We start from the raw sequence: 14,973 nt of genomic DNA, 5'->3' as shown, positions 1-14,973 counted from the left end.
TTAGGTAAACAAAACTTCGTAAGTAAATAAAGATTTTGAGCATAAGCAATTTATAAACTAGGAAACAAACTTTTCTGTCATTTTAAGTTGTAAAATGTTAATTCCAATTTTAAATTGTTCTGTTATATTTATAGAACTCTTATGAATGAATAATGGTCCTGTAATAAAACTGCAATAACATTTTCTTTAGTCAGTGTATGAGTATTCTTATAATAGAACACGTTATCTTTTACATACTATACATACTATATAAAAGAAATATGACCCTCCCACCAGTGAGTGGGAAGAAGGATTTTTTTAATCTGAATATCTCACCTTGGAAAAAGGCTAGAGACCATGTCAAAGAGGATAAAATGTCACATTTTCTTTTTGTTGTTTTTTGCTGTTTTTGTGTCGTGAAACCATTAACAATGTGCCTTTTCATTTGCAGATCAAAGACCAACTTCACCAGTTAGACACCAGGGAAGGAGTGATGATACAGAAAGAGAAGAAAGAAGAGAAGAGCGTAGGGTGGACAGAACAGATGAAAGAAGAGATGAAAGAGCTAGAGAGCGTGAGCGTGACAGGGAGAGAGAAAGGGAAAGGGAACAAAGAGAAAGAGAGAGAGAAAAAGAAAGGGAATCTGAGAGGGAGCGAGTTCGTGAGAGAGAAAGAGAAAGGGAGCGAGAAAAGGACAGAGAGAGAGAGCGTGAAAAGGAGCGGGAGAGAGAAAGAGAGGAGCGGGAGAGAGAAAGGGAACGTGAAAGGGAGCGTGAAAGGGAGCGTGAGCGGGACAGAGATCGAGAGAGAGAACGGGAGAGAGAAAGAGAGCGGGAAAAAGATAGAGAAAGAGGCAGGGAAAGAGAGAGAGATCGTCCTAGGGACTGGGAGGAAAAAGAAAAAACAAGAGAAGACCGAAGGGATAAAAGAGAAGATGTGCGGGAAGAGAAAAGAGAGACGCATGAAGATAGAAAGCCTAAGTAAGTATTTAAAGGTGTTTGTTTACTTTCAAAAAATGTATTTAATACAGTCAAATGTATTTTTTTTCCCCTGTAAGTACATTCTGAATATTATACTTAATTTACAGCTACTGACCTCTGAATAAAAGGGGCTGTATCACATTTGTATGAGAAAGGATATCATATTTCTACATCAGAGATTTTATTTGAAGCACACCATTCAGCAAGTAGCACTGTTCTACATATAAAAAAGTATTTCTACATATGAAAACAATTGCATATTGTTGCTGCAAGTGACCTAATCACTATTATATTTCACATATACATATTATCACCAACTCACGAATCACCACTATGTTTCACTTTTTGTAGGTCCACAGCAGCTGGACAGCCAAAGGTGTTCTTCCTCTGCTGCTTCTGATTTGACACCCTCCACTACTGTAACTGTCACTGTACTAGTCTAGGAAAAATCCTTATAGTGCCTAGATAATACTCTTAATTTCTCATGTGACAAAATGAAACCTGTTGGGAAAATGGTTATTCTAACTGCATTATATTTGCAGTTTTATATTGCTAATACAGGTTTTTCAGTTCATTAGCTGTCTGAGGGTCAGTTGGTGGCTTCAGCTGTCGATAAGCAAGCATGTAGAAACATTTAGAGAATGCTACTGAGCTAAAAGCCTGGCATTGGCCATCTAAAACTGTTGCTGAATTAGGGATGCACTGAAAACAGACAGGATTTGGTTTGGGTTTTGGCCAAGATTTGGGCTCTTTTGGCAGGATTTGAATTCGGGCAAATCCACGCTCCTGGGCCAACCAAATCCAGATCCTTAAAATTACGTGATGTAATGCAAATTTAGAGTTCAGTATTCGCCCGAATCTCTCTCAAAGGAATTCAGGGTTCAGCCACATCCAAAAAAGTGGATTTGGTGCACCCCTACTAATGTTGAAAAGATTCAACATTTCTGCGGCTGAGAATGAAAGGCTATACCTCTGGAAACACTGAACTCTGTCACGACTTGTGTTGGAAGTGGGTTACTGCTTACAGATTTAGCAGTATAAGACAATTAAAGGAACAGTAACATCAAAAAATTAAAGTGTTTTAAAGTAATTAAAATATAATGTGCTGTTGCTCTGCAAAAAACTGGTGTTTTTGCTACAGAAAAGCTACTATATAAATAAGCTGCTGTGTAGCCATGGGGGCACAGGTTACATAGCAGATAACAAATAAACTCTGTAGAATACAATGGCATTTTATCTGTTATCTGCTAAGTAACCTGTGCCTTTTGAATGCCTTTGAATGGCTACCCCCATGGCTACACAGCAGCTTACTTATATAAACTATAGTAGTCTTTCTGAGGCAAACACACCAGTTGTAGCAATGCAGGGTAACAGTAAATTATATTGTAATTACTTTTATACACTTAATTTTTTGGTGTTACTGGCACCTTTATTACAAGTGCCGACTTGTGTGTCTAGGGTTTTGATAATCCTCTGTCTTGTAATATTAAAAAATAAAGTACCAGCACAGAAAGATGTTAAGGCTAGTGCCACACTTGGCAGAATCTGCCAGTACGCTTAAAAAATATGATAGTTGTAGCTGCACCCGGAACCATTGCTTGGGCTGGGATACAGCCACACTAAGTGGAATTTGGCAAAAAAACCTTCAGTATAAGAACAGATGTTTTAGTGGTTTTGATGTTTTCCAACCCCCAATGTTTTTGATCCCTATTGATTATCCATAAACAATTACTATGCAAACCTGCGGACATGCACATAAGCTATTTACAATACAACATACAGTCATGTACCTTTTTTACCATTTCAAACAAGAAGTTGCTATATTACATTCATCATAGATTGCTAACAAAAATAAATACTGATATTGTTCCACGCATTTCCAGCAACTTGTATATGTAGCTTAATGATGTGGCTGCATGCCTTTTATGTCAAAATGCATGTGGTTCCTATATTTGCTGTAACTAAAACAAGGTTATTTTTGTGTCGAAGAAATACTTTTGCAAAAGTCCTTGCTGATCTGGTTGCTGATGTGCACTTTTCATGGGTCTCTGATTCAGATTATCACTTCTAGTATGATGGATTTAAAAGACAATTTGTTTTTTTTTTAAACATCTGAACTGCCAGGGTCACTGACCGGCAGTAGTTTCTGGAAAATGAAAATGAAACGCCCTGAATACAAAGAAAAACCATGCAAGACAATTCTACATTAACAGCATAGCCTCACAATCTACATTTTAATTTCCAGGTCGGAGAAGGGCAAAATAGAAGGGCAAATAAATCAAAACCTACACAAAGACCAACGGTAAAGTTGCTTAGGATGCTTAAGATACTAAAATATTAAGGTGATCTTCATGACTAAAACATCGTTAAAGAGACACTATCATGTGGGCAGATTTTTAAATCTGAAAGCAATGCCTAATGGTATATATGGGGGGGGGGGGGTAATCTTTAATCTGCCTTTCTCCAGTCATAGAGCTTTCTGTATAACAGTTATGCCTGTCGCATAGTCCTTATACAGATCTCTAATAATTCCCTATTTTACTGGTAAAACAAGAAAAGATAAAATGTTGGTTATAGTGCTTTTTTCTTAAATAAATTAAATTGTGTAAATGAAGTAAGGTTTTTTTAAGGCATCCTAAAAATGGAGCACTTTATTCTTCATATCAGTTAGCTGGGTCGGGTGCATCTTTAAGGAGCAATCAGTCAGTTCTAAAGTGGCAATTTTGATTTCCTTTGTGACAGACATATTATGTTCTGTTTCTGGCAGGGCAGTTCTGAGGGGGATGTCTCAGGAAAGGGGGAGGTTTGGTTGCATCATGGAAAAGTTGTGTAGCTATGGGTGGAACAGACATGGCTAAGAAATGTCCCAGTATTTAAATCTGTAATGTTGGGAAGTTCTGCAATCCCAACTTCAAACTTTTTGGTGCGCCCAAATTATCTTCATTTTATTTTTCTAAATGTGTGGTATTTTTTTTTTCCCTAAAAGAAAGCGACACAGGAATGAAAGCAGCCCAAGCCCACGCCAGTCCCCCAAGCGTCGCCGAGAACACTCCCCTGATAGTGATGCTTACAACAGTGGAGATGATAAAAGTAAGAATTGCGTCTTAAAACAAAAAAGTCTTCATTTTTACTAGATTTTTACAATTTTGAGCTCTTCCATTGCCTTACTTTTCCAGGTGGCTACAGCCATGTGAATTATGATCTGATAAACTTCAGTTTGTTTTTGTTTTTCTGTTGGATTTGCCTTTAATGGTTTAAATCAAATAACTTGACTGCGTGAACCACAACTTGTAGAATCCCTTGACTTCCATAAGTCAGTAAGGGAGCAAATTATGTATTGGGCATTGCAGGATTTGACCTATAATTTGGTACTTGTTTGTGTTTGGTTTTCCTTATGCATCAAGCCTTCGCCGAGGCAAGAATATTTAAAAACTCTGCACTTATGTAAATGCGAAATGTACAAAAAGGAACATTCTGCAGCCTCTAAATGACCTCAAATAGTTAGTTTGGTTGAATATTACTGCATTTTTAAAATTAATAAGCAAGACTGACCTTGAGACTAATGTCTCCATGCCAGCCATTACAGAACAACTTTGCTTGGTGTCTGTAGAATCTGAACTGTAACTTTCAGGCTCTGCAAGTCTTAATCTGCAATCAGATATGAAATGACAGCAGGAAATGGCTTTTGAGGGCACCCAGTGGCCACATAGTGTACATAGTTCTACTGTGCAAGAGTTATTTCTGCATCTCTCATGTAAAATATATTTTCCTTTAAATTTCAAATAAGAATGTGGTTGGTCTGCCTTGATTCAGCCATAACAAACATAGTAATAAGGTATTTATAAAGTAAGTATGAATGGCAGGCTTCTGTCTCTGCTGCCATATTGTAAGAATTGTATTTTTTGCTTGCAGATGAAAAGCACAGACTTCTGAGCCAAGTGGTTAAACCCCTAGATACCCGTTCTCTAAGTCCTGCTCATGTTAATGAAGAAAGACAATCACGCTGGAAAGAAGAGGAACGCAAATCAGAAAGAAAGGAGAGCTCAAGGCGCTATGAAGAGTCAGAAACTAAAGAGAGAGCAGTTCCTGCAGCAGAAAAGCAGAGGGAACATTTAGCAGAACCTAGTGAAAATTCTAAAGTTAAAGATCTGGACACTGTTGTTCAGCACAAAGCAGAGGAAAGGGATATTTCCGAAAAGCTACACGACGACAAAACAAAGAAAACAAAATTGCAAAAGAAAGCTGCAAAAAAGAAAAAAGAGGATGAGGTTGGAACAGAAAAAAGCACAACAGAGTCTCAGTCTGATGATGTTCAAGTCTTTTCACCTAAGAAAGGACAGAAAAAGAAGAGTGTTGAGAAAAAACGTAAGAAATCCAAGGGTGACTCTGATGTTTCTGATGAGGAAGTTGTTCAGCCTAGCAAAAAGAAAAAAGGACCTAGAACACCACCCGCTACAGTTGCTCCAGTTTCGGTAGCAGCACCCATAAAGGAAGAAGTCGTTGAAGTGTTGCCTGAGAAAAAAGTGGTAGAGAAAAAAGTGGTAGAAGTTTCTCAAGAAAAAGAGACCGCATTTAGTGACTGGTCAGATGAAGATGTTCCAGAAAGAAAAGAACCTGTTCCTTTAGAGAAAAGCATAGAGGAACCTATCAAAAAGCCTTCTAAAGTCAAAGTAGAAAAAGAGGAACCTCGACCTGCAGCCGCCGAAGAACCTCCTCCTCGTAAACCCACAGAGCAAAAACGTAGCAGCAGCATATCCAGCAACCAGAGCCGCACATCCAGCCGCCTTCGGTCACCATCCATTGATTCTGTTCATCGAAGTGGAGAAGACCATAATGCAAGAAGGAGATTATTGCATGGTAGCTCTAGAGATCGTGACAGAAATAAAAGCATTGAGCCCACCGGGGAACGCAAGTCCAGGATAGATCAGCTGAAACGTGGAGAGCCTAGCCGCAGCACTTCATCAGGTGGGTCATTCAGTAAATCGAACAAGGCTTTTTATTGAATTTTAATGGATTATGTCGGTTATTGTTTATCAGTGTTTTTTTGAAGATTTTACCAAATCCTACAGGACAAAAAAATTAAAGAAGATCATTGTGAGAATCTATAAAAGTATAGGTCACTTTTTTATTGTATATTGGTTGACGTTTTTATATTGTTACTGCTGTCATTCCGGCCCAACTGAATTGACATAAGGACTTGAGAGGCCCTCTAGAGGGTACATATTGTTATAAGGTACTAATGTTGTAAAGTCAGCAGCATTTAAACTAATACTTTTTTATGCGTACCAGACTTAGGAAACATTAGTAGTAAATTAGTAGTAAAGAACCCCTTTGTACAAGAAAGTACTATAAGTACTGTAAAAACTTAACTTGGGGGAATGTCGGAATTAGCACATCCCACACCATGCTTTATTCCACACAGTTACATATCAAGGTAGTTGCTTTGGAATGCTTTACTTCTCTTGCAGGCCTTGTTTTTATTAATTATGTGGAGCAAGTATGCTCCTCATATGGAAGTCACCAAGAATAAAAGATTTCTTATTTGCTGCACAGAAACCCAGTTGTGTAGTTTCTTTAGTAGTAGAGACGTTTTACTATTTACACCTGCACACAGCTGTCAGTCTTATATTGATTGAGGAAAGATACCACAATAGTATAAATGTGTTTATTTGTTTAACAGATCGTCAGGATTCAAGAAGTCACAGTTCCAGAAGAAGTTCCCCTGAATCAGATCGTCAGGTGCATTCCAGATCTGGGTCATTTGACAGCCGGGAAAGAGCTTCCGAAAGAGAGCGTTACGAATATGAGAGAGAGCGTGACAAGGACAGAGAGAGAGAAAGGAGAGTTGGAAGACAGAGGGAGTGGGATCGGGAAGCTGATAAAGAATGGCCAAGAACCCGAGACCGTGACAGGATAAGAGAAAGAGAGCGTGAAAGAGACAGGAGGAGTGACATTGATAGGGAACGTGAGAAAGTTCTTCCTGACAGTACAGAGAAAGAACGAGTACGCCTTCTTGATATGCCACCCATTGCTGAGCCAAAACGTACTGATCTAAAGGAAAGGGACCTGGACAAAAATTATGATAATAGCAGCCGAAATATTTCAGCTGTGGATAAAATAGACCGAAACCCTGAAAACTCGCAGGATATCAGCAATAGCCGTAAAACTGAAAAGCCAGAGAGCTTTGATGGTAAGATTTTTTTATTATATCTTAAATTTTATTAATGTAAATTTTTTAATGAACCAATTAATATCTTTGCCCTTTTGCACACTAATGGCTTTTCGTAGAACAATTAGTGATTAATATAAGACACACATGTAGTGCAAAACACCAAATACACTTTGCAGTATATGATACTGCAGTGTGAAAACTACATTTGCCGTCACACACATACATTATATTTTTAAGCAAAAGTTTCCAAACTTCAACAAGAGTTGTTTGGCTTTCTTATGTAATGCGGCTGTTTTCTATGGGAGTAAAGTGGCCACTGTCAGTCATGCACCTGCATATGGACAGCTATTTTGGAATTGCTATTTTTCATGATATAGTTATTTATACCAGAAAAATATTTTATCTCAAACGTGCCAATATCTGAGAATTTTATGGAGATTTCTGTAGATCAAACACTCCCAGCAAATATTCAAAATATTGCAAACTTTAGATTCCAAAGCAAAAAATCTTGGAACATTAGGTTTATCCCAGGAAACCATATATTTTTGAAATGTGCACATTCTGCCGAATTCGAAATGGGTAACCATGTCTTTCTATTCCTTAGTACCAAACTACTAGAAATACTTTTGTGAACTTAGCAGTTATTATGAAAATTCTGAAAGATTGCCTCAAACCATCCACTTACAAGCATCTTATCTCCCACATAGCATTAGGTACCAAGAAAAAACCTCCTAATTAAGAAAGCCAAGGGTCCATTAAACATTTTGATGCCCATTATGCATAGGATTATTAAAGTATTTGGCATTTAGAGACCCAAAAATGAAGTTAGTGCATACATATTTCATGGCATATATTTCTACTACCAAAAAAAACCCTCAACTGATTTATGTGTAATAAAAGTGGCAAATAAGTAAGTTGACCCCAGAAAACTTTATATTTTCACAAAATACATATTCTTCCGAATTTAAAATGAGTAAATATATATTTGTATAGCAAAGCTAAGCTAAATGTAGCAGTTTTTATGTAATTTCTGAAAATTGTCTCAAAGCTTGCAATTTACCCTATTATATACCCCACATTTCGTAATGTAATAACATAAAACATTCTAAATATGAACGCCAGTTGTCTACTGAACAGTTTGATGCCCAATATGCATAGATTTAGCAAACTGTGGCATTCAGAGGCACCCAAATCAATATACAGGAGACAAAATTTCCATGGGCAAAAACAAGTAACAAAACAATGTGGAATGCAATAAAATAGCTAAAATCCAATAAAACCACTAAAATCAATGTCCCCCCCCCCCCCCCCCAACTTAGAAGTAATGCAGAACATAGAATCTACAATCTGTGGCAATTAGGTACTTTTAGTGACACAGAACATAGCATTTGCATTCTGTGGATTTAATGTAGGTTTAATGTTTATGCAGGCTAGTTCTTATGGCGAGGGCAGACAAAGCATTAATCCGCTTCTGTACGCAGCTCAGTGTGCGTGCATTAAAAGTTATGGCAACAACCAGAGTGTTCGCAGACAAAGCGGTGCGGATCAGCGGCTGGCCTGGAAAATACTAGCTTTTGCAGCTTTCGGGATTTTTAAAATTTTTTTTATAATTTTAGTTTATTGTAAGGAATTGTATACAGACAAGGCAGTACATCTAGGGGTATATTTATCATGCTGAGTAAAAAGTGGACTGAAGCATTACTGGTGATGTTGCCCAACAAATCAGCAATTAGATTTCAACAGTTAGAAAACTAAAGCAAAGCATCTGATTGGCTGCTATGAGCAGCATCACAGGTAATGTTTTTTACTTAACTTTTTACACAGCATAACAAATACACCCCTTAGAGTGTTCATTGTGTTCAATAAAGATTAAGTGTGGGGCTTAAGGAAGGAGAATTATTTATGTGCATGCACCTGCTTGGTATGAGGTTGCCGCTATGATCAAAAGAAGAGAGGGGGAGAGCTGATTAACACTGCTTTTTGGAACGCGATTCAGTAAGGGGCTGACTATAGGCAATGTTGAAGGTATTTCAAGGTAGGGAGGGGTCAAATATAATTTTGTTTAGCTGTCCATGTCATGTAGTACACACATCCAGAGGGGTTTAGTTCTCCTTTAAGTGCATGTGTCTTGTGAAGTTCTTCTCTTGGCCTTGCATTGGCACACACGCATAAAAAAGAAAAACATAAAACAAACAAGCCCTGCAACCACATCACATGTACAGGCTTTATGCCTTTTTATGGAACCATAATTGTTTGGCCCTCTGCTAAACAAATTGTTAAAAGGAAAAAACTGCATTAAAACGCAAAAAACACTAACTCAAAATCGTCATTGCTGGAATTTAAGTAAGCGCTCAGATACTGCAGAACTAAGGAAGAGGCTCAAGAGAACAAGCTTCTACCATCTCTACATATATTTTTTCTGAAGACAGGCTTCTGGTGTATGGGTGGGGGTAAGATTGATAAAATTTTCTAGACTTCTTAGAATTGAGGCTCTTTCAGAAGAGTTTACAGAATACATCCATGAAGATTCTCATTCATCCAGGTCATGATATACAGTATCTAGCAGAATTAAGTCTTAAAACAACTGGACTTTTTTTTTTTTTTTTTTTTTTGTTTCTTGAAAACGTTTCACCACTCATCCGAGTGGCTTCTTCAGTTCAAATGACTGGTAGGGAATTCCTTGGCATTTAAGCCAGTTTCACAACATTTCACACTTCCAGCAATCATGGTACCATTGTGACTGGATCATACCTTCTTACACCTGTCCGTTTCAGCCAACACCTAACTGAATAAGTTCAATGAAAGCATTTTGATTTGGTGCCTGTGACTGTACTACCCTCTGGCCCATTTGTTCACTTCTTCCATGTAGTTAGCCTTGTATATAAACTGATACCCCTGTTTTTAATTACTTTGATCATTTTAATGCAGTGGGTGTCACCCTCAGGAGCGTTAATACTTTAGTGCAGGGGTGTCGAACTCAATCAGAGAAGGGGCCAAAATCTAAAATCCAGCTTAAAAACAGTCATAAACTGACAATGTTAACCAGAAATGTGAATTTAAAATGAGTGGAACAATCTTTTCCTTAACAGTGCTGTTAACCAACTCACATGCTATCAAGCAAAACCATAGCCCCCCATACCCCCCATAGACAGTAGCCCCCACACACAGTGCCCCCAATTGCCCCCATAGAAAGTACCCCCAATTGCCCCCATAAACAGTACCCTCCATAGACAGTAGCCCCCACACAAAGTGCCCCCAATTGCCTCATACACAGTACCCCCCATAGACAGTAGCCAGCCCGCACACACAGAGCCCCCACAGAAAGTACCCCCAACAGACCAGTGATGTCGGCGGCTCCTTCTCTCTTATGCCGCGGCAACAGGCACTACTATAAGGTTGCGCCTCGTCGCTGACGTGTGACGTCATACGCACGGGCGCAACCTTATAAAAGGGCCTGTTGCCGCGGCATAAGAGAGAAGGAGCCACTGGCGAAGACTTAGGGAGCGGCGGTACTGCGCATGTGTAATAGATTGGCCGGCGAGATCACAAGCCTCCTATGACAGCGCGGTGCGGGCCACATTGCAAGGCCTGGCGGGCCGGATTTGGCCCGCGGGCCTTGTGTTTGACATGAGTGCTTTAGTGCAACTGTTTTGGAATGCATTTGTGTGAATAAACAAGCCTTTAACTGTAAAGTGCTATGTTAAGGTGGAGATGATGAGGAGCCCAAGTTAGAAGATGACCAGTCAGGGGACTCTGTAGCTGGAGAAGAATATGAGCCAATTAGTGATGATGAACTGGATGAGATCTTGGCCGATGATGCAGAAAAGAAAGAAGATCATCAACAAGACGACGACAAGCCATCAGGTACTGTGTTATTTGCTGCTGGCTTTATCTTATTACTGCTGCTGAGAGACTGGAATCAGGAATTTGTCAGAAGGCACATGGTGTTTGAACCGCTAATGCTCTGGCATTTGTATTTTATTGGATTTTAGAATTGTTTTGGTTCTTTGTACTTTAGAAAGTACAAGGTCAAGCAAAGTACAAGCTCTTATAAAATCAGTTGTGCCTGCCTGAATTGCTTTTGTTTTTTGTCTCTTTTTAGATGTTTGCATGATTGTTAAAGCCAATAACCTAGATATATTTTTTTAATTTAAAAAAAAAAAAAAAAAAAAAAAAAATGTATTGCCTTATCAGATCTAAGGAGCTAATGAGATTCTTTGCTTTTTTAAATATTAACAAAATATTAATGCACTTGCTCTAGGGTGTTTTGTTTTTTTAATTTTAAATTATGATTCTTTAGTAAAATAAATTAGGATTCGTCTAGAATAAGATTAATGAAAGTTCATCCAGTATTTAAAAATTAACTTGCAGTTCTAATAACTTTGCTGCCTATAGCAAAGGCCCTGTTTCTTGTAGTTTGGGTAGATCCATTTTATTCTTCTTAGACTCACTCTTGCTCACATTTTGCCCCAGCTTATGATGCTTTCAGTTTAAAATGGGAGTATATACAGGTATTTGATCCATTATCCAGAAACCTGTTATACAGAAAGCTCTGAATTATGTTTTTTTTCTCTGTAATAAAAAAAACCAATACCTTGTACTTGATCCCAACTAAGATATAACCAATCCTTTTTGGAATCAGAAAATTTGTATTAGGCTGCAGAATATGTTGGCACGTTATAAATAAATGTTAATAATAATTTAATGTTAAATTATTTTTGGTAGGTAGTATGGGAATCCAAATTACGGAAAGACCCTTATCAGGAAAAACCCCAGGTTCCAGGTATTTTGGATAACAGGTCCCATACCTGTAATACATAAGTCATGTGACACACACCCCACTTTTTTAAGCACAGGTTATAATCAACGTCTCTATCTACTTCTTTAGTGAATAATATTCCACCTATTGTAAAATATAAGGATGATATAAATCACAAAGGATTTCCATGACCATATAAAAGTAAAAGGCTAAAGGCTGAGTGCTTTTATTTAGGTAATGAAACTCTTCGGTAACCTTTATAATGGACCCTGATTGAGAAACTACAGGAATTAACAATTCAACAATCTTTCATGCATGGAAATCAGTGTAAAACCTACTAGTGTGCATTCTTTAGTTATTTTTTTAATGGTAACTGTAGTAAGTGTTTTCTGCTGTTGAGTAATTTTTTCTTATTGGCAAGATGATCTGTGTGTTGTTACAGATCCTTTGGACGTTATTGATGTGGACTGGTCCAGTTTGATGCCAAAACAGCCTAAGGAACCTCGGGAGTCTGGTGCTGCACTCTTGAAATTCACGCCAGCAGCATTATTACTTCGTGTTGGCATTTCAAAGCGCTTGGCTGGACCTGAACTATTTAATAAAGTTAAAGACCTTTGCCAGCAGTCTCTAGAAAAGCCAAAAGGTATCCTAAACTTAGACTCTTTCATTGGTGCTAAGTGTTCCCTTCTTTATTATGATAGAATGTGCATCTTTAAGATTTAAAAATATACAAATTGTATTTAAGTCTTGTTTTTTTTTTGTTTTTTTATACCAAAGCAAGTTTAAGTATGATATAGGCAGTATGGTATATTCTGAGACAATCTGCAAATGGTTTCCATTTATATAAATCTGGTTGCTAAATTGGCCTTCCTGCAGTCCAGACCTGTCACCCATTTAAAATATTTGAAAGTTAAAATATGACAAAGGAAACCTGAACTGTTGAGCAGTTAAAATCCTATATCAGGCAAGAATGAGACAACAATTCCTAAAACTACAGCAATTGATCTCTTTGCCCAAAAGTTTAGAGTGTTGTTGTTGAAGAGGGAATGCAACACAGTAGGAAACATGGCCCCGTCCCAACTTTATTGAAATATGTAGCTGGCATCAAATTCAAAACAAACAGGTGTTTTTCAGAAATCAATATAATGTCTCATTTTAAACATTTCATATGTTCTTTTTGTATTATCTGGAATTAAATACAGGGGTTAAACGATTGCTAATCACCCCATTCTCTTTTTATTTACATTTTACACAGTGTCCCAACTTTTTTTTTGGAAAAGGGGTTGTATTAAAAAGTAACAATAAAATCTCTCTTTTTATTCAGGCTTTAGGCATTCCTAAAAAGGTAATAAAATACAATACACTGATAAACTGGTATGTTTGCTTCAGAAACACTGCTGTTGTTTATATAAATAAGCCAGCAGCCATTCAAAGTTAAACTTTGTAGAATACAGTGGGTTTAATTGTTACTCTGAAAAAAAAATTCATTTAGTCTTTACAGGCTGAAAACTTTTTTAATATATAACAGGACATTTGTGACCAAGAAATGTAGTGATGTGTGACACTGTGTTTCAGATACAGAGACCCTGTTTGAACATGATCTGGGAGCTCTAAATATGGCTGCACTGCTGAGGAAACAGGAGAGGGCCGGCTTGCTTAGCAATCTAGGACCCTGTTGTAAAGCCCTGTGTTCTCGGAGAGACTTGGCTATTCGCAAGCAGCTTGTTCAGAACGAGAAGGTAACTCATCATCTTAATTTGTGTGTTTAAGAAATGAGAAATATATGGTAGTAATATGTAGCAGTTTTTAATGAAAACCCTTAGTTATTACAGAAATGGAAAACATTTATTTGCGTTATTTGAAAAATATTTTTTACATGTCTATTAAGCCCGCGCATGCTCATTTAACCAGTGTAGTAGATTCAGCAATACGAGAAGGAAGGGACCCGAAGCAAGGAGATGGGTAATTCAGTGCTGACGTTCTTATTGAAATAGCTCTTGGGGTAGCAAATGTATAGAAGACTTGCATTTGTCTTAAAGGACAAGGAACTCCCCACAAATGTGACAATCCTAAACATTCCATCGTCAGTATCTCCGGAACTGCTACAAATATTTTTAGCACATTGGGCACTTCTATTTAGTATTCTCAAGTTCACGCTACTTTAAGTCTAATGTATTTGTTTTTACCAACTTACCTATTGTATTGTTAAACATTGTGATTTTTTTTTCCTGTTCTACCAGGGTACAGTGAAACAGACTTACTCGAACCCTCCTGTAGTGGACAGTGAACTTTTGAGGTTAAGCTTGCGCCTTTTTAAGCGGAAACCTTCAAACCTTGTTTTAAACCAAGAAAAGAGCGATGAATGCAAAGTTTCTGACTCTGGCAAGAAGCCTGAACCTTGCATTTGTTAAATTTGATTTATTTATCATGAGACTCACTCTCAGATGTGCATTGCCATGTTTCCCCCTCATGCTATTGTTTTGTTTGACTATACATAGTGCAATGCACTCTCTTGTAAAGTGAAATATAAAGATTTCTTTTAAAATAGTTGTATTTTTTTAATGAACTATTATGCCTTTTGTTGTGGCATTTTTAAAGGTTATATGTTGCTATGTCATCTACAAAAACAAAGTTAAGTATAAAACATGCAGGTCAAGCATTTGGAAATATATGGCTATGGTGGTATACCCGATATACCCATGGCTGGGGTACATGGTCATCTCAGCAGAATGCCTCTATAGGTAGTAGAGGTGGCAGCCTATGGTAAAGGTTCTGAACATAGTCATCACACAAAAAGAAAACTTTTATACTGGGTACAATGGCTTGTACAAACCAAATGTTTTTGTTACGGCAATCGTTGTGTATTAATGTCTGACAGGACTGCAAAATATATATGAATAAGCCTTTTATAAAATATAATAGCTGCTGTTTGCATCGTTTTACTCTTTACAAAAACTACAAAATCATTTCACTCATCCACATTGCAGATGATGTCTTTATAACCAGGACTGTGGAGTTAGTACATAAATCCTTTGGCTCCTCAGTTTATGGTTCTGCCAACTTCTCTGTTTCTAAAGGAACAG

General features: G+C 37.6%; 1 protein-coding gene across 5 annotated transcripts in view; it reads left to right on the top strand.

Moving 5' to 3' along the window:
* The window catches only part of zc3h13 (zinc finger CCCH-type containing 13), a 32,397-nt gene extending 17,960 nt beyond the window's left edge, over window positions 1-14,437 (top strand). For 4 of the 5 annotated variants that reach the window (XM_031897134.1, XM_031897133.1, XM_031897132.1 and 1 more), the window contains 9 exons: window positions 431-959; window positions 3,205-3,261; window positions 3,946-4,049; window positions 4,872-5,924; window positions 6,640-7,149; window positions 10,837-10,995; window positions 12,333-12,533; window positions 13,466-13,629; window positions 14,131-14,437. In XM_031897134.1, coding sequence (XP_031752994.1) covers window positions 431-959; window positions 3,205-3,261; window positions 3,946-4,049; window positions 4,872-5,924; window positions 6,640-7,149; window positions 10,837-10,995; window positions 12,333-12,533; window positions 13,466-13,629; window positions 14,131-14,301 — 2,948 coding nt within the window. In that variant the 3' untranslated portion in view covers window positions 14,302-14,437. The remainder of the gene's footprint in view (window positions 1-430; window positions 960-3,204; window positions 3,262-3,945; window positions 4,050-4,871; window positions 5,925-6,639; window positions 7,150-10,836; window positions 10,996-12,332; window positions 12,534-13,465; window positions 13,630-14,130) is intronic. The other variant, XM_031897135.1, reaches the window with a different exon arrangement.
* The last annotated feature ends 536 nt before the right edge of the window (window positions 14,438-14,973 follow it).

This window comes from Xenopus tropicalis, chromosome 2, assembly GCF_000004195.4.
Source record: "Xenopus tropicalis strain Nigerian chromosome 2, UCB_Xtro_10.0, whole genome shotgun sequence".
NCBI classification, from domain to species: Eukaryota; Metazoa; Chordata; class Amphibia; order Anura; family Pipidae; genus Xenopus; species Xenopus tropicalis.
Note: the sequence above shows the minus strand (reverse complement) of the source record. Positions and strands in the feature narration are given on the sequence as shown.